The sequence below is a fragment of the Rhipicephalus microplus genome, chromosome 3 (genome assembly GCF_043290135.1).
Source record: "Rhipicephalus microplus isolate Deutch F79 chromosome 3, USDA_Rmic, whole genome shotgun sequence".
Taxonomy (NCBI): domain Eukaryota; kingdom Metazoa; phylum Arthropoda; class Arachnida; order Ixodida; family Ixodidae; genus Rhipicephalus; species Rhipicephalus microplus.
Window position 1 is genome coordinate 258,972,571 of NC_134702.1, and position 25,234 is coordinate 258,997,804.

A 25,234-nucleotide genomic window follows, 5' to 3' on the forward strand; every position below is an offset into this window, starting at 1 on the left:
GAATTCTAGGGTCGAAGTGAATAGTGATTTCGGTAAAGTAATTTTAAATATGAACTCGCCAATTAACTTTCGGACCACAGTTCCCTGCAGCTGCAAAGCAACTTTCCAAGGCGACGTTCAGACCCGCATTGCAGCGGAGGGTGCTAAGAATCTCTGGGTCCGGACAAGCCACCATTGGAATCTTACCTTGGCTACATTTAACGCTAGAACGCAATATGGTGAGGCTAGTCTAGCTGTGCTATTCGACGAGTTAGAGGGTGTTAAATGGTATGTAATAGGGCTCGGCGAAGTTAAAAGAACATGTGTGTCTTATACAGTGCTAAAGAATGGACACGACACGTTCTACGTTAACGGGGATTAGTTGACAGAATAGAGCTAGGGGTGGGGTTTCTTATACACAAGAACATAGTAGCTGGCAACCAGATGTTCATCTACTATTTTTCTTGAACCAGTAGGGGAGACTGAAGTAACAGAAATGTTTTCTGAGCTTTCAAACAGTACATCATGTGACTTAAACAACATAAAAGTTCTTCAGTAAAATGTGTCATGAAATTAATCTGTGCACTGCTTACACATAGTATTTTTAGTGATGGAAGGGCTGCTCCAATCGCTCCAAACTGCTCCAATATAGAAATGCTGCTCCATGCTACTTCAAAGTGCAATATTTGCTAGTAACTGCGCTAAACCTGCTCCAAAGTGGTGTTGGCAAGCTAAAAAGAATGAAGTAGAGCCATGGGACCATCCCGTGAGCATAAGGAAAACCAAAAGCAAGCTGTATACACTATCATCTTAGTATGCTAATCCAGAAAAATTTCAAGGGGTGACAAAGATTAGGTCATGGTGCCCAATTTGTATTTTTAATCGGGTTTGTATATTTATTTATATAGGAATTAAATCATGCTTTCAAATCAAATAAAAAAAATTGAGCATGGGATCTGAGCTCAAACAATCGCATTGTTCTATTCAGTCTCTTTTTTTCACCTTTTTTCGATTTCCATAGTTCACACAGCTGAGAGGCATTTACCACAGGTACACAGTAAAAGGTGAAAAAGCCTTTGAAAAGGTTGAGTGCGCTATACTTAACTGTTAACTCAATTATATCACGTGCTAAAGCTAACTCTCAAGTAGGACACTTGCAAGAGGTGTCCTCCACAGCCAGAAAACTCCAGACTCTCTTGACCCCTTTAACCCCCTGTCCAGGATTTACGCCAACTATACTGCTTGTATACTAGCTGCATACTAGTATGCGGCATGTTTAATATTAAATATAAATATTCATCAGATGCTTAAGTGATGTTTTAGGCTTCAGGAGTCATTACGAGCATGCATCTGCTTCGAAAACACTAATAGCAACCTTAAGCTATAGCATTTTTTCTGCTCTGAAAACACTTCAGCCTGCTTCAAAGCACCATTTTTTTCTGCTCCAGAATCTGCTCCAAAAGGCAAAATGTCGCTTCCATCGCTGTATCTTTAATTTGTGCCTGCAAACCGCAACATTTCCTTCGGCTATGCAAATAGCAAAGCAATCGTGCATTACAAAAAGAGATACAGAAATGACTTTGACAATTATAGGCTAATTAGTATCTTTCCTGTTTTTTTAAATGTTTGGAAAAAATTATGCTGAAATGCATGGAGAAGTTTTTACAATGCAACAATAATTACTGATTCTCAGTATGGAATTTAGAAAAAACTGTTCTACAGAAATTGCTTTGATTCATAAAAAATAATATATTCTTGATGAAGTAGAAATAAATAAGTTAATTTTAGGCATTTTTAGTGGTTCTACCAGAGCGTTTCATTGCATAGTACACAGAATATTAGTTAAAAAATTAAATTGATGTGGTATTAGACGGCATGTTTTGGATTTAATAACATGCTATTTATCTCGTTGGAAGCAATACGTTAAAATCAGCAGTTTTCAGTCCAACACACATATTACAACCGGTGTGCCACACGGCAGTACACTTGGGCCTCTTCTCTTTAACATTTATATTAATGATACTGCGAACAGTGATGATCAATACAGATTTAATATTTATGTGGATTACACCATGATCCTTCTGTAAGCTGATACACACACACTGAGTTATCTTTCCACGGTAATAATAGTTTAGGTAAGCTAGAACTTTGGACAAAGGAAAATGCACTGTCAGGTAATGCAAATACTAAAACTAAAGCTGTAATTATTAATTCCGTAAAAAAAATGTGATACTTTAGTACATTTGTGCTATGAATTCCAACCAGTTTAAAATGATCCGGTTAATGAAATCACTAGGAGTTTATTTCGCACAGCTTTCGTAATGGAATGATCATATCCATAGCGTTTTAATAAAAGCATTGAGAGAAAATGCTATACTTTGGAGACATCAATCTGTTCTACCTTTGAAGGCAAAGCTTGCTATATACCATGCTTTATTCCTTTCAACTACTGCAGGCTAGTGTGGGTGACAACGACTAAAACTAATCTACGAAAAATCTAATCTCTTCATAATAGAATCCTATGCCAAATTTGTAACCTTCCTCACAGACACGCAGCAGATCACTTGTTCAGTGAACATGAAATCATCAATATATACAACCTATACATTTGCAGGCTTTTAAGCCCCTATAAGATCGAACAAAAAAAAAATGTTTATCTACTAACCCAGATATCGCCTCTATGAAACGTGAACAACCAAAATACCCCCACCGTTATCAACCACCTTGGAAGCTTCCTCCTACAAGAGCTATGGACAACAAAAATTATCAGCTATTGTTACAATTAAACAGATTATATTCATCAGGTGTTAACATAAAAGATATCGCCCTTTTTCAACTTCACCCATATTTTATTAATGCTCCTGACAATTAAGACCCTATCTTCAAAGTTTGTAGCTAACAATTAGGAAAAACAATAAACAAAAACCCAAGGGATGAAAATGCAATCATTGCTGCACGTAAATCATATGTTTATTGTATTTGTGGTTAACTTGTTGCGACTTGATTTACATTTCTATATATGTTTATAGCACTGTGTGTGTATGGTTTTTTGCCAGCAGAACCGTCTACAGTGAGTTTGAAAGCTTTATGATTCCTAATTTTGCTAATGTTGTGTTTTTTTGTTGGCTGTGGTGTTCTCTTGCTGCCACCGCCACTGCCTTATGTACATTGGAGGGTGAGAACTTAGTCAAGCGGATAGTCGCTTTTATTTTCACCCCTTCCATCAGCTGTGTATTGGTGGAAACGAACCATAATAATAATGATAATAATAATATTAATATTAATACAGTCGATCCCAGATATATCGAACTCGAAGGGGATCGTGAAATAGTTCAATATATAAAGAATTCGAAATATAAAATATGCATATTTAAGGCCTAAATTGAAGAATTTTAGGTTTCAAAAATTCTTACAAGAGCTAACATAACTATTCGCTGAAAAACAAGGTGCAAACTGCAGGTTATCTCACTTTAGTTAGTCCGTAAACTATACACAAGTATGTCTACCTAGATGCAACAAAAACTATTTGGCCTGATGGACTATTCCCAACAGTCCTCAAAGAGTGTCATGAAACTATTGCTCCATATTTAACTATTATCTATAATTTGTCCCTTGCAACTGGTCTTATTCCCTAAGATTAGAAGACAGCAAACGTTACACCAGTTTTCAAATCTGGAGATAAAAACTCAGAAAAATTTACAGGTCAACTTCATTAACATCGGTATGTTGCAAAATATTTGAACACATTTTACACATTTTACATACCAAGTTATTTAAATTCCTATTCACTCTTTTTACTCCCTCCCAGAATGGTTTCGCGAAAACGTTAATCCTGTAACACTCAACTAGTAGACACGGTTTTTAGAGATTTCCAAAAAGCATTTGACTCAGTGTCCTATAAGCGCTTGGGTGTAAAGCTCGCTGCATTATCTAAATAAAAATTTTCAAACATGGATACAAAATTAATTGAATAGTAGAACCCAGTCCATCGTCTTAAATAATATCAAGTCTTCGTCAATAGCAGTGACTTCGCGCAATCTGCAAGGTAGGGTTCTAGGACCCTTATTGTTTTTAATCTACATAAACAACATAGTTGAACACATTAAATCATTCATAAAGTTATTTGATGACGGCTGTATTATATATACAGCGAAATCACGACTGAATCTGATAGTCATATTTTACAAACCCATCTAGGTCACATAGCGAACTAATGTACTAACTAAGAGGATAAAACCATTCTAGTCTTGGTACCACCTGAACAATGTACAGTTCAAACAAGATAGTGCAGATAAGTACCTAGGTGTTCTACTATTATGTGAATGTTCATGGAGGCCTCAGGTTGACACTCATAGTCAAAGCTAGTGAGGCTTTAAGTTTAATTCTAACAAACCTGTCATGTTCGCATGTGAATTTAAAACGTATGGCATACACTACTTGTACCAGATCTATCTTGCAGTACAGTTGTGTCGCGTGGGACCCCACCAAAGTAACCTTCACTGCTGCTCTCGAACAAACCAAAAAGTTTCGATCATAGTTGCAAAATCCTAGAACACCCAGCTAAAACCAAACTGTATACCAATGCATTTTTTCCTAGAACTATTAAACAGCTTAGTAAGCTAACTGAAAAGCAAGTGCATAGTGAGAACGAAGATGTAATATTGCGATAGCAATTACATGGTCACTCTTGGCTGGGTTTTCCTGCCGGCGTCAGCGTCGCTGTCATTTACCATATATGTATACGTATCCCTATATATGAAAACGCAAGAAAGGAAAATAATCCAGAAAAAAAACGCTGGCGGGCGGAATGAAATGTCCAACCTCTGAATTGGAAGCGCGAGGTGTTAACCACTGAGACACGAAAAAGCACCTTCTTCAATGCTTAAATGGCAAGCTATTTTTACCTACCACTTACCGCTAGCGACGCTAATCTCGGGAGAACCTATTGTGTTTTCAGCATTACCAGCGAGATGGTGCAATGAGCGCGCGTCGCCGGATCGTCACGATGCAACAGCGTGGGCTCTTATCTCCCACGCGTACGTTGCCCTGCAGAGAGGGGACGCTCATGTGTGCGCACGCTTATCTCGCTTTGGGGACAATCGTACCCGTTGGGCTTTCACTGAAACGATTTTGTTGTAGTTACTGCACGCACAAAGGTCATTGTACACATTGCACAGTCTCCGTTTGTGAAAAGGACGCACTTTTCAGACACAGCGAAGTGAAAACCGAGACGTGTATTCGCGTTCATCTGTACCTGTGAGTACGTTTTGTGCGTCATTTGTGCGTGAGAAACGCGGGGCACATTTAAATCTGCTTGCCATTTTTCGTGTGATCTTCCCATTTGTTTCCATCGCATTTATTGCTTCTTCTTTGCGGCAAAGTTGTGAATTTTTTTATTCACTGCTGTAATCTCGTGCTGTAACTTGAACGAAGATGTATTTTAGCTGTTTATGTGTGGGCAAAGTTTATTATGTGTGCGAACGAAGATGTACTTTATTTATTGATGTAAATCCTCAATTAATATCATGTAAGGCCTTCGGGTGCTGCGGGGTTTCTAATGAATAAATAACAAAGACTTTACAATCTAAGAATTGATGATCTTGGTAGTGATAGTCTCGATGGCACCGTAATAATCAATATGTTTGCCAGAGCATTGTTATTCCTAAAGCCTTGTCTACACGTCTGAATTTCATTGCAGCAAACAGCACTGCACAGGAGTGCCCGTGCCTGTCACTCGGAGAACATGCTGATGCTGCTGAGGAAGGTGAGAGGCTTTGGCTGTAATAGTGCGCATTGTGTCTCACTTGTGATTCATGATGAGGTTAGGGAGTAAAGTAAGGTCTATTGTGACTTACTAGGGCCATTGCTGTCCACTGCAGAAAGGCTACTTTCGCATATCCCGTACTGCTGCACTCAGCAGTACGGGATATGCGGTGTCTGTCTGTCCGTCCGTCCGTCCGTCTGTCTGTCTGTCTGTCTGTCTTCTCTATTTCATTCCATTCTATTCACTCCATCCATCCGCCTACGTCTGGGAGTGCGCTTGGGTTCACCTTCTAACTTGGTGTGGACCAAAACTAGTCTAAGAGGGTAGAATAGATAGATAGTTAATTTTATTCGGGTCTGGAAGAATCTTCACCCCGTTTTTATAGGGGCAACACTACAGGCTGCTCCCACGTTGGGACAGGGAGGCCAAGCCTCACCGCCGCATCGTGGGCTTTCTGGACAGCCCGGAGTTGGCCAAGCCAGTCATGGCTCGTGAGAAAAGCAGAGAAGGCTTCCTCTGTCAAACCGTGGATTGTGTGGTGCTGCAAAAAGGGGCATGCCCAGAGCATGTGCTTAAGGTCGCTAACCGCCCCACAGTCGGGACACAGAGGGGAGACCTCTGTGTACCTACTGAGAAAAGAAGAGGGTAGGAGGGTTCGAAGAATATGACGGTTTGGTTAGGGCATGAACTAAGTGAACATTCTGTCACGTACATATCAAACCCTTTTCTCCAGACACGTGTGGCGCATACCCCCATACTGCGGCTGTGGGCATTTGGGTATGAGGGGGTATGCGGGCGTGTGTGTACTGGTGATTGACAGTGTGTCTACCCAGAAACGATGAGAACAGACATAGGTAACAAAATGTGACAGCATTAAAAAAATGGCGTTAGCAGCGGTCACTTATCAAATGCAGTGAATAAATATCGGGGTCCCAGCAGGAATCTAACCCAAGCATTATGCTCTACAAGCTATAAGCAACAGAAGTCTCAAATCACTGATACAGTAGATGTAACAATATTTTCAGCCCAAAAAGATGGAAACAGCTTATAGCATGCAAAAAAGCAGCGACCACTTATTTAGAGGTAGTGTCCAAATTTGGCTTTGCGTGCAGTTGTACAAGTTTCGCGAACCATGACATGCTATTGCTTGAATAGTGTAGCAATGTACTCAGACACTGCGACGCAAATACTGTGCTTTTCTTGAGAGCACCCCGCGAGGTTGATGTCAAGGTGTCTGTAATCAAACTGCGGTTCAATCGAATGCGGTTTTGTATTCAGTCAGAGTGTTATACGACCAAGGAAAGAAAGCATGGCCAGAATATTGTACCCTTTCTTGTTAACAAAGATTTTTGCTACACTTCATTCTTGAAGCCATACACCTCTAAACCTGACACGATCGCTGCACGGGAGTGCGTATAAGGGCAGGGAAGAGAGCTTCTTAGGGGGTCACGGATGTTTAACACCGTTCAAAGGACATGACATTGCGCTTTCTTTGTCGTCTTAATGTTAATTTTACGAAGAAGTGGGGCATAAATACTCACCGAATTTGGAACCATGCTGTTCGCACGCTATAGCTGCTCTGCTGTCTCCTGTCAAATCAGCCGTCCAAGTGGTTGCAGCTGCCACTACTATCCCACAGATGTGTATCTTCTTCTTGGCCCTAGTAGCGCATTTTAAAATGCGAAAAAAATTTAATTTATAGGTGTGGCATAATTATCTTACCTTTCCTTGGTACGCTTTCTTGAAATTGATGTAAGAATAACTTTTTAGCTAGAATATTGCACTTTAGACTGAATATTACACTTTGCAGTGTATGCACATACACTGCAACTATGCCCAAATTAAAGTGATGTCACTGTCCATATTTAAAAAAATTCCGTATAGACATGCATTTCTGCTTATACGATGGGTAAATTGACAAGCGTGATCACCCGTGCTTGCATTTGTCACTGATCTAAAAAAGAGGTCGGCCCAATGTAAACTGGCGACCTCGGGGCAAGCACACTGATTGACCTACTGCTGACCTGGTCAATGGCTAGTCACAGACTGGCCACTTTTTTTGGTAGTCTCGCCGACTAAACTGGCCACCGACTGGTTTGCCGACCCTTAGCCAACCCTCGGCCAATGGCCATGTCCCCTTGGGATTCCATGATTTTCAGTCAACAGTCGAGCCGCATACCAACTAGCCCATTAGGGTGGATAAAACTGTAGATAAAACATAGTTTGGGTAAACTTGCTGCAAGTAAAACATATGTGTCGCAAAGCACGAGCTGTGAGCACAGGTGTGAAAGTCTTATATTGGGCAACACGTGTGAGCTGATTATTCATGACCATGGCCAGGTGCATGACTCATCATTTTTTGCAAGGTATGCACTTGAACTTGTGTAGGTTTATACAGCATAGACAACACTCCTACACGTGCTGCGCATGTAATCGGAATGGAAGTAAGATTAATCGTTACGCGATCGGCCAAATTGGTGAGGGTTCTGGAAGACCACTTGTACCTATACAAATACCCATCCAACTTCTTTGCTTCCAGTCTGGAATTGCGTCCTGAAATCACTTGGTTTACATGCCAATACAGCCAAAGTATGGCTTCTGTAGAGGCGGACAGGCATTCCACAGTCCATAACTTGTGTAAGCGCTAAATACACGTACATAAGACGAGCGAAGGAGACGGGACAAGCTCATTGTGTCATTCTTAGACAGCACGAGCTGTGTCTAGTGCCTGCAGATAAAGAGGGCAGGTTTGCCGTTCTTCCAAAGAGCATATTTCTTCGGAATGCTTTTGAAGCTATTAACCGTCTATTTGACTGCCGCTCAGATATTGCCTTGATTTTTGTCAGGAAGAAAGCTAAGAAGCTCTGCAATGATCTCAAGCTTTCCAATCTAGTAAAGCTGATAGAAGGCTGCAATAAGCTCGTTCTTGATGTTTTCAGTGCTATGATGCAAAAGGATGGCATGCTCTTCCGTGTTATCGTATCTGAGGCTGGTACATAGTAAAAATCAGGGGCAGTTATATCAGTTGCTGTGCCAACTGTGTCTCAACAGTGACCAGTTCTCAGCAGACAGCAAAAGCACCCAGCCTTTATTTCGCACACATTTAATACCCGTAGGGGAAAAGGCACACAAGTGGTGAGCAAGCGCCGACGATGCTGCTTGCAGACGCGCATCACTTCAGCTTATTTACCCGATACATCCTTTTCTCTTGGAAAGAAATGAAATCAGTGTAATGTTTTGACGAGAAGCCAGTCTCTTCAAAATAACACAACATCTATTCACTTCCGAAGGGTTTGAGTTCACAGAACTTGCACGAAGTAGCCGACATATCTCAACCGCTGTGGTTGCCTTCTTTCGCGCTCTGTTTTTCTTGGTTCTCACATCGATGGTGCAGCGTCGGGTGCGCTTTCATCGTTAGATATGACCGAGTCAGTGCACACGTCCTCGTGCAAGTCATTGGGAATGTCGTCAACACTAGGCGAAATGCTGAAAGGTTCAGCCATAACCCTTAGGTGTTGGCAGTTGTGGCGTAATACACTGCCGTCTTTGGTGGCGACCTGGTACAACCTGGGTCAGCGCCCCCTCTATTTTTTCAATGCCTGGGTGAACAAGCGAATTTCAATAGGAAGCGGCCGTCGGTGCTAGTGTGACATTTCGCCGCTAGGCACCGCAACTGGAGTAGAGATGCCGCCGCGGTCTCCTCTCGCGCAAACGAATGCTGTTGCTGTATTCGGACGCATTGCTATACGGCTCGGTTTTTGGCTGTATTCACATTGTTTAAGCTTAATGCAATGGAAACTTGGAAACGAGAATCGTGAAGCACTTGTTGTTCTGAACACCTAGCTCATTTCGAAGGCATGTGTCGTTCAGCACTACTTGATCGAGGGGCTCACGCATCGTTTGCTAGGCCGATACCAGATAACTGATGCCAGTAATCCACAAAAAATCGTTTTGTCACCGTGGTGTTCGCTTGACTGAGAGTTGCTTTTTTGACTTACTGAAAGTTGATTTTTGAGAGAAGCCTTTGCTAGGACCTAATATTGAAAGCTTGGGTGCCTAAAGTTCCTCGATGCTTGCTACTCTCTAGTGGCGTAGCGCACTATGCACAAGCCTGTAGAGCTCATGCACTCAATAGCACAAAATGCCTCAATACTGCTTCCAGGGATATAGGTCATCACCCATTTCCTTTGCAAAGCATTACATGTGTTGCCACCGAGAAAAAGCTAATGTCAGAAAGTGAGGAACTATGGCAGGTGATTTCACCATTAGAAAGTTTAAACAATAAAATCATCATAAAATAAACAAGAACAGCTCCATATGCGGTGCAATTTCTGCAATCATTGCCTATGTTTTGAACAGGCGCCGTTAAAGTTTAAAGTTGAATGCTGACTCTCATCAACTTTTGTTTCATCAGATATGCTGAGTGGTACACAGCAGTAATATACACTGAGGCATGCGAATAATGAGGTTGCAATAACTTGATAAAGAAAATAAAACGTGAATGCTTTAAAACTCGTATGCATATATCAAACCGGTAGCACGGCTTGACACAGCCAGGTCAAAACAGCGCGCCACTACGTTCGTGTTACTTTTCATCTTCCCTGCATCCATGAAAGCCATCAAGAAGCACGACTGCATATTAAATTGCATGAAAACACGAATTCGCAAGCTTCCTAATACGCGCAGCCGGTGAGCGCCAGCATCCCGTAGTCTACTCGCGCAGCGTCATAATGCGACAGCGGCGAGCGGAGTCGAAGCGCGCACTCTGCGGCCTGAAGAGAGCGTTCGCCTAGGCACTGAAAAATAGAGGAGGCGCTGCTTGGGTTGATCAGTCGCACTCAGAACCTTTGCTTTCTGTGCCCACGAGTCTCCTCGTATCCTGACAAGTTGGCCTCTTTGTAATGGACCAAGACTATGTCTTGGGGGTCGGTACTATTCATGCTTCTTTACCCACTGTCTTGGAGCTTCGTTGAAGTCTGGAAGAGCTGTCCGAAGTCGTCGCCCTAGAAGTAACTCTCCAGGTGACTGACTGCCTTCTAGCGGAATGGTTCTTTAAGCAAGTAATCCAAGCCATTTTTGATAATATTTTCATTATTTTTTATTATTATATGATAACTATTTTTTCTGATAATAACCAGAGGACTTACCCAGTCCTTGGCTGCTCTTGCTTGTCTATAATGCCGGCTCTGACCATGCGGTCAATTTCTTCTCGCAGAGGCTCTCGTAAGGCAAGAGGCACATGGTGGGTTGTCTGGACGACTGGGACAGCTTCTTCTCGAAGAACCATGCGGTATGGGTGGTTGATACATCCAATCCTCAGAAAAAGGTGTCGATACTGCTGTACAGCTTCCTCGCTGCTGCTTATTCGGACATCATTGACATTCGGACATCATTAACAGTGCGTGAAAATAGTTCGAGCAGCTCACTCGCTGGCAGTTTCAGTATGGCCTGCCAGTCCTTCTTCACGACGAAGAAATCAATTGTTGCCGTTTTGCTTCAGACTGTCACGATGGTAATAATTATGCCAAGATGCTTGACGACTCCTCCGTTGTCAGATTGTAGGATAAGGTAACTCCTAGTGAAGGGTATTCTTGCTTGCAGCTTTCTGTATGCCGATAATGGCATGAGGTTTGGCTTGTGATCCTGTGTCAACTTTAAGTCCAGCGTTAGGCCGGAAGCTTGCGCTCTCATCTACCAGTCATAGTCACCTGCTCTTCCAACGCTGTTGACACAAGATGTCAAATTCCGCATCAGTATCCTCGGTGCTCTGTGCTTCCCCGTCTTGGTTTCTTGCCTTGCAACGTGCAGCGAAATGATTTTGGCCTTGGCATTTTCTGCATGTTTTTCCAAATGCAGGTCAGCTTCGCGGACTGTGCACACGCCCACACCTGCGGCACTTGGAGGTAGCCGGCTGTTCCTCATATGGCTGCTCCTGTTGTTTTATAGCATTACTCTGTCTCGGCTCTTGTGACCGAATCGCATTTTGGGAGGCCGACATCTCCGGGCCTTGTAGGCTTATTCCGCTTTAGCCAAAGTTAACTTATTATCTTGCAGCACCTTTTGTCTGACTTTGTCATCGTGTGTTCTAAATACTATTTGGTCACCAATGAAGGATTCTGCCAGCGCTGAGAATAATTTTTTTTATTATTTTATTTAAATATACTGCAGGCCCTTCTCGGCCCATGCAGGGGTGAATACAAATAATATAAGCAGCGAATAAATACAAATACACAGTATATCTTGGCACAGCTGAAAAAGTACATAACAAATTAACAACTCGAAGGACATAGCACTCAGCAGTATAGACACACATACACGTTTATACATATACATATATATACACATATATATACACATACATGCAGGCCAAATACATTAAGAAAAAGTATTATTTACAATATATTCTGTAAATGAAGCCAACGAACCAGAGTTTACAACTTCCTCGGACAAGTTATTCCAATAGGTAATCGCGTCAGAAAATAGAGCAATTTTGTGGACATTACTGTGGCTAACTGCTTGCCTAAAAGCTTTGCTGTGATTCGTTCTGGCTGAAAGTTTTGAAGGATGTTAAACGTAACGCTCCCATAATAATTTAAAGTCCCCATGATAAAGCTGGTAAATCAATTTGAGTCTTAATACTATCCTGCGCTGCTCAAGTTTTTGTAGGCTTTCCTTAATACGTAAATAAGTTACACTGGAATGCCGGGAGTACGCGGAATATACGAAACGCAAAGCTAAATTATACTCGTTCAATTTTTAAAATCAAGTACTGCTGCCAAGGGTTCCAAATAACGTCAGCATACTCCAACTTTGGTCGCACTAGTGCTTTGTATGCATTAATTTTAACCGTAGGAGGAGTGTTTCGCAGTTTTCTCTGTAAAAGGGACAACTTCTTTAGTGCACCCCTACAGACGTTCTCGACATGCCGTTCCCAGCTGAGATTTCTCCCGAGTGTGACGCCTAAATATTTAACATGATCTGTTCTAGTGATTATACTATGTCCCAAAGTGTATGTAAATTGTAGAGGCTTCTTTTTGTTGGTAAACGTAATGATATCAGTTTTTGAAGGATTTACTTTTAATCCCCAAGTTGTGCACCATGCATCAATCGAGTGTAAAGCATTTTTTTGTTTAATTTGGTCTTCTTCACTATTTATGACAGTGTATATTGTGCAGTCATCTCTGAATAGCTTAATCTGGATCGGTGGCTCCTCACAGAGATCAGCATCATTTATATCAACTAAAAAAAAGAAGAGGCCCAAGGACTGAGCCTTGCGGAACACCGGAGTACACCTCCAATTCATTTGAGACACACCCATATATAGTGACACACTGTCTTCTGTGTCTCAAATAGCATTCAATCCAAGTTACAACCTTCTGTTCGATTCCTATGGTGAGTAATTTCGTTACCAGATCCTATTGAGGAACAACGTCAAATGCCTTGGAAAAGTCCAAAAGTATGGCATCGGTCTGTCCTTTCATATTGAGCGTGCTGATTAACTCATGAGTTATTTCAGCCAGCTAAGTAACCCTAGATAAACCGAAACTAAATCCATGCTGTTGTGTGTAGATTAATTTATTATTTTCTAAGTAAGTAATGATAGCTTTAAATATAATGTGCTCGAATAACTTACAGCAAGTATTAGTTAAACAGACAGGCCTATAGTTGCTAATTTCTAAGGCGTAGCCGTTTTTAGGTACTGGGATTTTTTTTGCGGAGTGCCAATCATCAGGAATAACTGCAGTATATAATGATATAGTATAAATTCAACATAAATGTGTTTTGCCACCCATTCAGCATATCTATTAAAGAAAGTATGTGGTAGCTCATCAGGTCCAGGTGACTTCTTTACATCTAGTTTGCGCAAAAGGCAAGGAACGCCGTCCTCGTTAATTTCTACTTCTGGCATAAGGCAATCGTAATTGTACTGCAACTGAGCCTGTGTAGCTGTCCGCGTAAAAAGGGACTAGAAAAATCTGTTAAATTTGTTGGCAATGGTAGCCAAGTCAGTTGGACGGGACATCTTGAAATTATGCAAAGTTTCGCCAAAGAGTAGTCAGCAAGGCTCTCACTGGGTGACTGGACATCTCTGGCGACTATGTGCTGCCAATGCAAGAGCGTAAGTTTGTCCCCAAACTGGCTCTCGAATGCAGTCTTGAAATTTTCTCACGTGTCGAAACAGTTTTCTACCACGCTCTTCCAATCTTCAGCAGGGCCACAGAGCTTATGAAGCGCTACGGCGAGGAGAGTAGACGGTGTTCATGACGCTAATACTTGAGTACGCTTGACCTCTTCAAGCCATCGGTGTGCGGAAATGCTGCCGTCAACATTACAGGTTGGTATTGAAGCCGAGAGATCAGGTAACGTAGTAACTTGGACTGGAACCGTCGGCTGTTGTGACGTCAAAAACTGTTGTAGTGAGTCACTCAGCATTTTCGTACTTGAAAGCGACTACTCAGCTGTCGATTCAGGCCCACCTGATGGTTGACGGTTGTGGTCGACGTCATGAAGGAAGCGTTCAATCATTTCTTCCTTCGAGCCAGTCGTCTCCAGGTTACGGTGCAAAAGTTCGTGGCATATAAAGTTTGCCGTGAACCCGTGGAGGTCTTCCACAGTGGCCTCATTCCAGTTTATAAGCGGCATTGTGGTCGATGGACGGGAGGGCAAGATCGAAGAAAGCTTAAGGCAGGCAAAGGCAGTGAGACGGCAGCTAACACAAAACACCAACACACGCAAAATGGACGAGTGGCTTTGGTTTCCTCGGCATGTTTCGTCGATGACTAGACCAAATGTGAAGACTCGACGACGTAGACAAGGCGATTATATGGCAAAAACGACTTTAACAAACAGGAGCTATGGCATCGAAACAGTTGTGGTTTGTGGGTAGAAACAACACTACGAAACCGCATCTCAATTTGCTCAACTTGGAGCACAAGGCTGCCAGATTATTTGAGGTCTCACAGTGTTAAGTAGTCAATAGTGACCACAATATACCAGCTTCCAGACAGAGGCGTGTGATCCCAGCAGGTCCATGCCAATCTGATGAAACGGCGCCTTCGGTGGGTCTATTGGTTGAAGCAGTCCCGCTTATCATAAAAGTGCAATCTTGCATCGCTGACAGTCGCGACATGTGCGAACGTAGTGCTTCACAGTCTTTGCGAGACGTGGCCAGTAGTAGGAGCGGCGAATCCGTTGCAGTGTGCGTATATAGCTGAGGTGCCTGGATGATGGGTCATCATGACAAGCACCTAAAACCTCGCCACGAAGCGTGGTTGGCACAACAAGCAGATACGTAGCCTGTGTAGGATCGAAGTTCTTTTTATAAAGCACTTCATCTCGGAGGAAATAAAAAAGGATAGCGAGTGTGCAAAGCTTCAAGGAGGGTGAGAATTGCGTCCTTCTAGGTAGTCGATGAGCAGGATGAGCTACAAGTCGTCACGCTGTTGCTGAGCCAACCTGGTTGCTGAGACGGCAGAAAGAAAAGTCACCTTCAAGGTCAGTGCCTGCATTTTCTACTGGTGCACGTGAAAGATAGTCAGCGTCGGTGTAATTGCACCCAGGTTTGCGGACGATGGCGACATTGAATTCTTGTAGCTGAAGGCTCTATCGTGCTAGACGACCTGAGAGATCTTTGAGAATCTCGAGCCAACAAAAAAAATGGTGATCACTAAATACCTTGAATGGGCGGCCATACAAATATGGGCGGAATTTCGTTATGGCCCAGACAACAGCAAGGCATTCCTTTTTGGTCGCGCAAAAGTTTTTCTCCGCTGGGGATTACGTTCTGCTCACATGAGCGATCGCGCGCTCAGCGTCATTATGCTACTAAAATTATATTGCTCCTAGCCCAGCGTGGCTGGCATCTGTGTGTAACTGTGTCGGCGCTTTCGTCAAAATGACCCAGTACAGGCGGAGCCTGGAGAAAGTTTTGAAAAGTGTCGAGCAATTGGGGCTGATCTCGACCTCAAAATAAATTAGGCACCATCTTTTGTATGCTTGTTGAGGGGTTCAGCGATCTTCGAAAAGCTTTTGACATGGTGCCTGTATTATGCACAGAGCCCCAGAAATCGGCTTAGGTCACGCTTATTTGTGGGCAGAAGAAAAGTGACATCGGCGTGGGTTTTCTTCGGATCTGGGCGGATGCCGGCATGGCTCACAACATGACCATGGAACTTCAGTTCTTCATATCCAAAATGACATTTTTCGTGTTTGAGAGAAAGCCCCACTCTTCCGATTGCCTGAAGAACTGCCTGAAGGCGTTGGACGTGTTGTTCAAACGTGTCTGCAAAAACCACGACGTCGTCAAAGTAAACAAGACATGATTGCCATTTGAGCCCTGTGAGAACCGCATCCATCATTCTTTGGAAAGTAGTTAGCGCTGAGCATAGACAGAAAGAAAACACTTTAAACTCGTATAGGCCGTCAAGAGTAATAAACGCCGTCTTTTCGCGGTTGCCCTTATCCACTGCGTAGCAGCTACACAAATCCATGGAGGAAAAATATTTAGCGTTGCCTATACGGTCCAACGAGTCATGTATCGGGGGTAGAGAATAAACGTCTTTTTTGGTGACCTTGTTCAGTTTACGGCAATCAACGCAAAAGCGCAACGTACCGTCCTTCTTCTTTACTGGCACAACTGGCGAAGCCCAGGGACTGGTTGATGGCAAGATGACGTCGTCCTGAAGCATCTGCTGAACTTGGTCACGTATAGCATCTTGCTCTTTTTGCGACACCCTATAGGCATGTTGTCGGATAGGTCTCTCGGTGGGTTCCGTGATGATACAATGCGGAGCAAGGGGCGTCCGGTTAACCTTCGACGTAGTAGCAAAGCAGTCTTGAAGTGAACCGAGTATACGCAAAAGGGTGTCTCGTTGTGCCGAAGGTAGACTCGATTACGTCGAAAGTGCTCTCGACGGCCCCATCAGAGTGGTCATTCGTCATTATCATCATTTATTGAACCCTTAAAGGCCCCTTGCGGGGTATTACATAAGGGAGAGGCAAAAACACAATTCAACAGATGCATGATTGTCAATGGTAGAAAGCACAATCGAAAGTGAACTACATGGTAAAAAACAATGTCAACAGAAGGAAAAAATATATATATATACGTGGAAGAAAACGGCAACAATTGTAAATTAACTAACATATCAAGTGATTTGTGATTAGCTGTTTAAATTTTAAGGGGTTTTGTTCGTGCACTATGGATTCAGGCAGGTTATTCCAGTCTTCAATGGCAGTAGGTAAAAATGATTTATTGAAAGCGTTAGTTGAACCATGTAAGCGCTGTAAACATAGGGAGTTAAAGAGGCGACGCGATGAACGGGCGGGAGGTAGAACGGTATTGCGTTGCGACGGGAAATTATGGTATAGTTTGTGCAGAAGGCAGAGCCGAGTGACTTTGCGGCGAATTTCTAGAGGAAGGAGGTTGAGGGATAGTTTGATACTGGTAATACTTAAGCGAGAACTGCATTGAGAGGTGATGAATCTGGCAGCGCAATTTCGAATTGCTTCTAATGCGTCGATTAGGTAATTTTGGTGAGGGTTCCAAATAGCAGAAGCATATTTAAGTTTAGTACGCGTGAAGGTTTCGTATGCTAATTTTCGGATTTGCGGTGGGCAGGACGTAAGCGATCTTTTAATGTAGCCAAGTGATTTTGCTGAAGCGGTGACTAGTTGTTCTATGTGCTCGAATCATGTTAGTTTACTTGTTATTATTACGCCAAGATAACGATAGAAGTCGACGTGGGTTAAGGGTTGGAAGTTTACAGAATACTGGAAGGAAAAGTTAGTGCGCTTGCTTGAAACTTGCATGGATTTACATTTTTGTGTATTAAGCTGCATTAGCCACCGTAAACACCAATTATGTATGTTATACAAGTCATTCTGGAGTGTAATTTGGTCAGTGCAACATGAGATGAAAGTGAAGCGAACCTGGATGAATCATGGGCATTGGCAAGTTTTTCAAAATATGCAATGGCACTGCGTCTCGGAAGGTGGTGATATTTGTCGCTGAAATGCATGACGAGCAGGTGAGCATGTCTGTTGCTAGGCTGAACGATTTCTCCGGCAACGCGGATTTGTCGTGACATAAGGTCTCCGCAAATATTGTGTCAGACACGTCTCAATTCTACCTTGAAAAAAGGCTGCTTTGTGGCGGGTGAGTCAGAATCGTTGGTAACACGGAGCGCTCTCTTCGGTAATTATGTACTGTCAGCTGCAGCACTAAAAGGATGCTCGAACAACACAAGTAATTCACGGAGGACGATGACTGTGCCGTATTCATGAAGAAAGTTCACTCCCAGGATGATTGGCCGAGAGCACACGTGCAATAGTAGGAAAGACCCCCCCATAAAGGTCGACGTGCGGGTTTTAATGCGTGCCGTGCACATACCAGTAGACATCACCAGATGGCCACCCGCCGTGCGCAACGAGGGTCCTTGCGACGCTGTGGTAACCTTCCTCAGTTCAGATGCCAGTGCGGCGCTCATTACGGAATAGTAGGCACCGGTGTCAACGAGGGCGTGGACAGCATGGTTGTCAACGAAGACGGCTATTTTGGCAGAAACAATCTTTCTGCTGTCGGAGAACACAAAATCCGCAATGGTCATCGTCGGGTCATTGTGTAGAAGGAAGGTCTTTAATTGTTCGCCGGATCGCGACTTCACCCAGAAGTCGCGGTTCTTAGTTTTGCCTGCACTAACTTGGTGACTGACTCCTGAAAAAAGCAGAAGACATCCAGGGCAAACTGAGCGACGTAGACCAACGAGGCAATAGTGATCTCGACCGGCGGTGCTGAATAGTCGGAGGAGTTTGCTGGCCCGTGAAATAGGCTTCGATTTGACGGGGGCGCTCACTGTAGCATGGTCATCGAGCATCAAGGTGTAAACTGCGGAGACCTAGTTGGTGGTGCTGACAGTTCTGGTACTGATAGTTCCGGTACACGTGACCAGCTTCACCGCAGTGATAGCAGAGCGAATGGTTATCCGATGTGCGCCACAGGCTTGCCTTGCTAGCACTTTGTCTTGAGGCAGACAGCAGATAGGAGGGTGCGCTCGGAAACCTTGTGCCAAGGGGCGGACTCGAAGCAGTGTCTTGGAATAGGTGCATAGTCTAGTACATTGCCCGCATAGCGGGACCTGTAGCCGATGGCACAGGGGTTTGTGATGCCGGTGCCTATGTCAGGGCTGGGGCCTCAAGTATGGGTGGTGCAATAGGCACCAGTAATGTGACTGCCTTCCAAATTTCTCTGATTACATCTGCGAGGGCTGGCACGGGTGGATGGAACCCCACTGCCTGGAGCTGTCGCGATTCGTCTCGCACGATACTTTAAATGGAGTCTGCAAGGACCTGTCTCTCGCTGTCAGAGCCGACAGAGCATGCGGTGGCCGTTATGTGGCGTTTATATTGTGACTGCTGCTGCACAGTACGTTCCATCGTGGTTGCCTCACTGATGAACTCGGCGACTGCCGTCGGTGGATTGCGCATGAGTCCAGCGAAAAGCTCTTCCTTTACTCCACGCATGAAACGCTGTACCTTTTTTTTTTTCGACATGGCAGTGTCCACGCGCCTGAAGACCTGAAGCATGTCCTCGACAAACATGGAAACTTTTCGTTTGGCCACTGGTTCCTGCAGGATATGGCTTCTTCAGCCCTCTCCTTTTTTTCGGCGTTGCGGTAGGCATCGCGAAGCTATTGGCTAAACTCTTGCGATGTGGCAAAGGAGCCCTTGTGGTACTCGTACCATGTCTTCGCAGGATCTTCCAAGTAGACGTAAACTCGGCGCAGCTTGCGAACATTGTCGCATTCATTGACACTGGCAACTCGATCAAAGTGGTTGAGCCAGTCATCAACATTTTTGAAGATGTCTCTATGGAACAGTTTTGTTGCCTGAGGCGCATGAAAATTATGCGCGAGAGGGCATCACTGATTTCGACCGCCTGGCTTGTTTTTGGAGCTGTCATCTTTCTATGTGTCGACGTCAAGGGACCAAATTCAGGGGATAACAAATGCAGGCGGCGGCAGCTTCTTGCTCTGGGAGATGTAGCTGTCTTCAAGGTGCTGGGAGTAATGGTTGACACAGCCGAAGTATGCGTACCCAGTGTTTCCACCAATAATGGGGCAAGCAAAACAAGATGGACAGCCAAGGGTTGATTAGTACCCGAGCAACAAAACTGTTCTCGTCTTCTTTACAGCCAAAACGTGTATGAGCCACAGTGTGTTGTTCATCAATGGTGGCGTGTGTCAATGTCTACCACTTAGCGCTGGCGGAGCCCATTTTGGGGGAAATAGCGTGTTAAGCATTACCAGCTAGATGGCGCGATGAGCGCATTCGGCATAAGGAGCCTTGACGTGCGCGAGCTGGCACGCACATGAAGGCTGGCGCGCACATGAAGGCTCCCTAGCTCGGCAACCAGCTGGTCACAATGTGCCGATGCGCGCTCATCTCACACGCATGCTTTGTGCTGTGGAGCGGGAGGGACTTATTCGTGTGCTTATTCTGTGATGGGGGAGAATCGCGCACTTTCGGCTTTCACCGGAACAATGCGTTTAGTTGCTGGGCATACCACTTCGCTCGCTGCACAGGCGCCGATTGCGAAAAGAGCACGCTATTCAAACACATTCAAGTAACAACTGGGATAATTGCTGGCTCACACTCATATCTGTACTTGTGATTACGTTTTGTGCATTGTTTTCATTTAAACAGTGCATTAATTGTGAAGCTGTGAGCATTGTTAGTTCACTCTCGTCCTGTGTGTGTTATTTTCTTGCGTCATTAGTGCGTGAACAGTGTGCTGCACGTTTTGATCTGCTTGCCGTTCTCAGCATTACATTCCAAGTTGTTGCTATCGCATTCATTGCTTTGCACTTGCGGCGAAGCTTTGACTTTTTTTTTAGAGGTTTTGTGCTTTGTAGGAACGTACTACATGGAAAGCGCACGACGCTTTTTTTCTTCCGACTATATTCTTTATACCACATTGTCTTTATTATGCTTTATCATGATAATAAAGAAAACGAAATTTCAATGCTATATTATGAAACATCAAAATACTGTGGTGTTTGGTATGAAGTTAGTGATTAATTCTGACTACTTGCTGGATCAGCTTCAATGAAGGGGAGGAAGTGCTAGAACGCACAGTTCAGGTTGACGGAAAACGTATTTCAAGTGCGGGCCTCGGCTCTCATTTAGCTTGGCGTGATGCTGACGTATAGCACGGCGCGTTGGGCGTGCGCTGGCGCCTAGACTCCTGATGATGTCATCAATCACGGAGCACATTGAGGAGCTGTGTTGCCGTGTGCTGTCTTTGCTTGGTTTAAAGCAGCAAAACCGCATTTAAAACTTTAAAAAAGGAAAAATTTAAATTTAAAAGGAAAAAAGCGAAAAAATAAAGGGAAAAGTTTGAGAAATAATTACAAATAAACAGAGCAGAAGAGAAAGAAAAAAAAAGACAAATAAGAGAAAAGGAAGAACTGAAAAGGAACAAACACTGCCCTTCTTTCAGGGTTGGCATCACTAGTGCGGATGCCCTTACTTTATTTGTGGTACTTAGCCGACCGAGTGAGCAACAGTCTGAGAGACTGAAAAACAGTCACATGTAGGCCCAACTGTTCCTATTGCTGTCATGATCATCTGTCATTCAGTTGCAAGCCATGAAATAAAATGCCTTCAGCGGATGATCAGAATAATGCCGACGATTATGCTCGATGCGATCGTTGTGTTGTCACTTCTTTTTTTATGGGCGTGAATTGGCCAAATAATGTTCATCATCATTACTTGTATGGGTTCGGCTACCTTCACTTGATTACCACGTGACAATTATATAGAAAACAGAGCTGATTCAATTGGTCAAGAGAGTGCATGACTTGCAGCATGGGTAAACATATTGTTTTTGCAGGGTGCAAACCCACTGATGCAAGATATGGATGGCCGTACTGCACTGCACCTGTGTGTTGCCTCTTCACATCCAGCTGCATTGGAATGTACACGTCTGCTCCTGGTGAGGGCTCAGACAGTGCTTGACTGCTGATCCGTCGGTGACAGGATGGAATCCCAACCACGACGGCTGCCTTTTTGATAAAGGGGAATATGCTTGAGGTCTGTGTTGTTAGATTTAGGTGCATGTTAGATACTACAGGGGGTAAAAACTTCTGCATTTCTCTACTATGGCGTATCTCGTGATCATTCTCGTTTGTCTTTCTCGAGAATCTAGTGGTTTGGCACGATCTCATTGCGGCGTGTCGGTCTTGGGGCGGGTGGCAGTGTCTTTGTGATCTTCTTTGATTTTTTGCAATTTTCTTATCTACTTGTACTTTGAGTACCTTATTTCTCTTTCTTTTCCTGGTCTTCCCTTTGGACGGCCTCTCTTCTCACTAATGACATGCCTATAGAGGTCTTTTTGCTCATTGATCTTTTTTTTTACAGAATACTGCGGTCCAAAGACCAAGCAGGGGGGCATAATAAAAAGTGATTAACAATGTAACTTAAATAAAAGAAAGTTCAAGCAATAAAAACATGTTAAAGCAGTAGAACACAGGATAACATTTGAACAAAGTTAAATGGCAGCAAGAAATTGCAAATTGCAACCGGAGAATGCAAATCAAATACAACGTGAGACAGTCCGAGATCTTGAGTTGTACGGTTAAAAACGGAAAGATACATAGTTATCGAAGTCAGAATTTTCATTATCACAGAATGCTTCAAAAGGTAACGCATTCCAATCATTGATCGTCCGAGGAAAGAACGAGTTCATGAAAAGATTAGTACGTGCGAAGTAAGGTTCAAGAGTGTAGCTGTGAGTATGTCGAGTTTGTCTTGAGATTCAATTTCTTATGTAAGTTTCTGGACAAATGTTAAATTTACGAAAATAAAGTGAGTGTAGAAATTTCAGCTCGGCAACAGCCCTTCGGTATTGTAAAGTAGGGATATCATTAATGGCCATGATCGTTGTTGGCGAGTCATTTCTGTGGTAGGCATTAAAGATAAAGCGAACCGCCTTTCGCTGCACCATCTCAAGCTTCTTAACATCTTTCTTTATATGTGGATCCCAAACAACACTAGCATAATCTAACTTTGGTCTTATAAAAGCATTGTAGGCCAACAATTTGATTTCTGAGGGCGCTGTTTTTAATTTGTGTCTCAAAAAACCGAGCTTTCTAGAAGCAGATGAGCATGTTTTATTAATGTGGCTTGACCATGTTAGGTGGCTTGCAATTGTGATGCCCAAATATTTATATTCGTTCCCCTCAGTCAATGGACAGTTGTTGAGAGAATACGTATAATTAAAAGGGCGTTTCTTATTTGTAATATGCGTGACAACTGATTTATCGCTATTTAATTTCATTGACCAATCTTCACACCACTTAGAAATGGCACAAAGATTGAATTGCAGGCATTTCTGGTCATTCGGAGCAGTAATCGTTTTATAATGTATGCAGTCATCTGCAAAAAGCTTTATGTGGACTTGTGATGTGTCTATTGATTTAACAATGTCATTTATATACACTAGAAAGAGAATGGGTCCCAAAACACTACCTTGAGGAACTCCTGATGATACTGGTAGAATACCAGACATGCAGTCATTTACTTTAACATACTGCTTGCGATTGTGAAGGTAAGAACGGATCCAGTCAATGAGGTTAACAGGTAGGCCTAGGATATATAATTTAGAAATGAGTTTGCTATGCGTGACAAGATCAAAGGCTTTACTAAAATCTAAAAAAATCGCATCAATTTGATTCCTCGTATCCAGCAATTACGTAAACTCGTGAATTGTTGTAACTAGCTGCGTTGTGGTCGATAATTTTTTCCTAAATCCGTGCTGTAATGGCGACAGCAGGCAGTTTTCTTCAGAAAATGTTGTGATGTAATGTGCGACTATGTGTTCTAATAGCTTATATGATGTACATGTTAAGGAAATAGGTCTGTAGTTTGCAATGTTTAAACGATCCCCTTTCTTAAACACCGGTACTACACGTGCCATGCGCCAGTCATCAGGAATGAAGGAATTTTCGAAGGAGAGGCAAAAAACGCTTGTTAAAATGTGCCCAACGGGTTCGGCATATTTACGCAGGAATGTGTTAGGGATGTTATCTGGACCGGCTCAAGATTTATTTTTCAGGTTAAGCAGCAAAGAAAATATGCCCTCATAAGTTATGAACTCGGAAGACATTACTGCAAGAAGGTTGTCATGTGGTGATTCATGTTGGGGAGCAAAAAATACGGAGCAGAAGTATCTGTTAAACTGATCAGCGACAACCGACGCATCATTTACAATGGAACCATCAACAGTTATTTGACTGGGCGTAGCATCCGTTTGTTCTAAATATCGCCATAATTTTTCAGGGCTTTTCGTCAAAAATTCATGTAATGAATGAGTGAAATACCTAATTTTTGCGTCGGAGAGTTTGGAAGCAAGACTGACTTTTAATTTAGATATCTCACTAACTTGTTTTTTATGTTTTTTGGCTCTGTTTAGCCTACGATGTAAATGAATGATTTCTCTTGTCATCCACGGGCTATTTTTGTTAGTGCGAACATATTTGGAGGGGACAAATTTTTCATTGCAATAATGAATGCTCTCTTTCAGAGCATCCCAGAGAGTTGTGACGCAGCTCGGCATGTTATCACAAAATTCCCACAAACAGTCAAGTATTGCATGGTCATCGGCTTTAGCGAAATCTTTCATTAACTTTTTTTCTTGTTTTTTTGTGCAACTTCGCATCACCAAGCGGAAAGGAAAGGTACACCGCCTTGTGGTCCGACACACCATCAACCACATCCACAGAGTATGTAGAAATACCATTACTAATAAAAATTAAATCTATTACTGAACGGGCACTTCCAGCTTCTCTGGTGTACTTTGTAACAGTTTGTTTTAGATCACACATAATCATAGTATCCACAAGAGGGCTTATGTCCACATCGAAAAAGGAAACGGGGTCATGCCACTCAATGCACGGAATATTAAAATCACCGGCGAGTATCACCCTGTTGTTGGAAAACTGAGCCATATGATCGCACAGTTCGGAAATGTATTCAGGGGAAGCCGATAGAGGCCTATACACAGCACGCACGATAAAGACATGGCCCCAGTAGTTTACTCTGAGGAACAAACTTTCATGACCATCGATTTGGTTTATAACAACACCTGTTAACGGATACCGTAAAACAGTGGCTACGCCGCCGCCCCTACTTAACTGATCACAGCGAAAAATGCTATAGTTTGGCGGTATTAAAACGGATTCACAAACGTCATTTAACCAGGTTTTCGTGATTACTGTTATGTGTGGATCATGTTCAAGAAGCAACAGTTCAAGTTCGCCAATTTTATTTACAAGGCTCCGAGCATTAAAATTTAGTATCCTTATATATTTTACCTCTGCACACGTTGTACGTCAACGAGTGGCGTCCCGCTGCTTTGGAAGTGCTACACGTTCATTTCTGGTATTGTCCCATACAAAGATGGTGTCATCAATTTTCAACTTATCATGCAAA

The 25,234-nt window shown here is 43.1% G+C and overlaps 1 protein-coding gene across 14 annotated transcripts in view; it reads left to right on the plus strand.

Moving 5' to 3' along the window:
* The window catches only part of LOC119178128 (uncharacterized), a 435,306-nt gene that overhangs the window by 67,520 nt on the left and 342,552 nt on the right, over window positions 1-25,234 (plus strand). For all 14 annotated transcript variants that reach the window (XR_012894531.1, XM_075890939.1, XM_075890937.1 and 11 more), the window contains 2 exons: window positions 5,678-5,743; window positions 21,636-21,737. Coding sequence is in view for 13 of the 14 variants with exons in the window: in XM_075890939.1 (XP_075747054.1) it covers window positions 5,678-5,743; window positions 21,636-21,737 (168 nt within the window). In the remaining variant the exon portion in view is untranslated. The remainder of the gene's footprint in view (window positions 1-5,677; window positions 5,744-21,635; window positions 21,738-25,234) is intronic.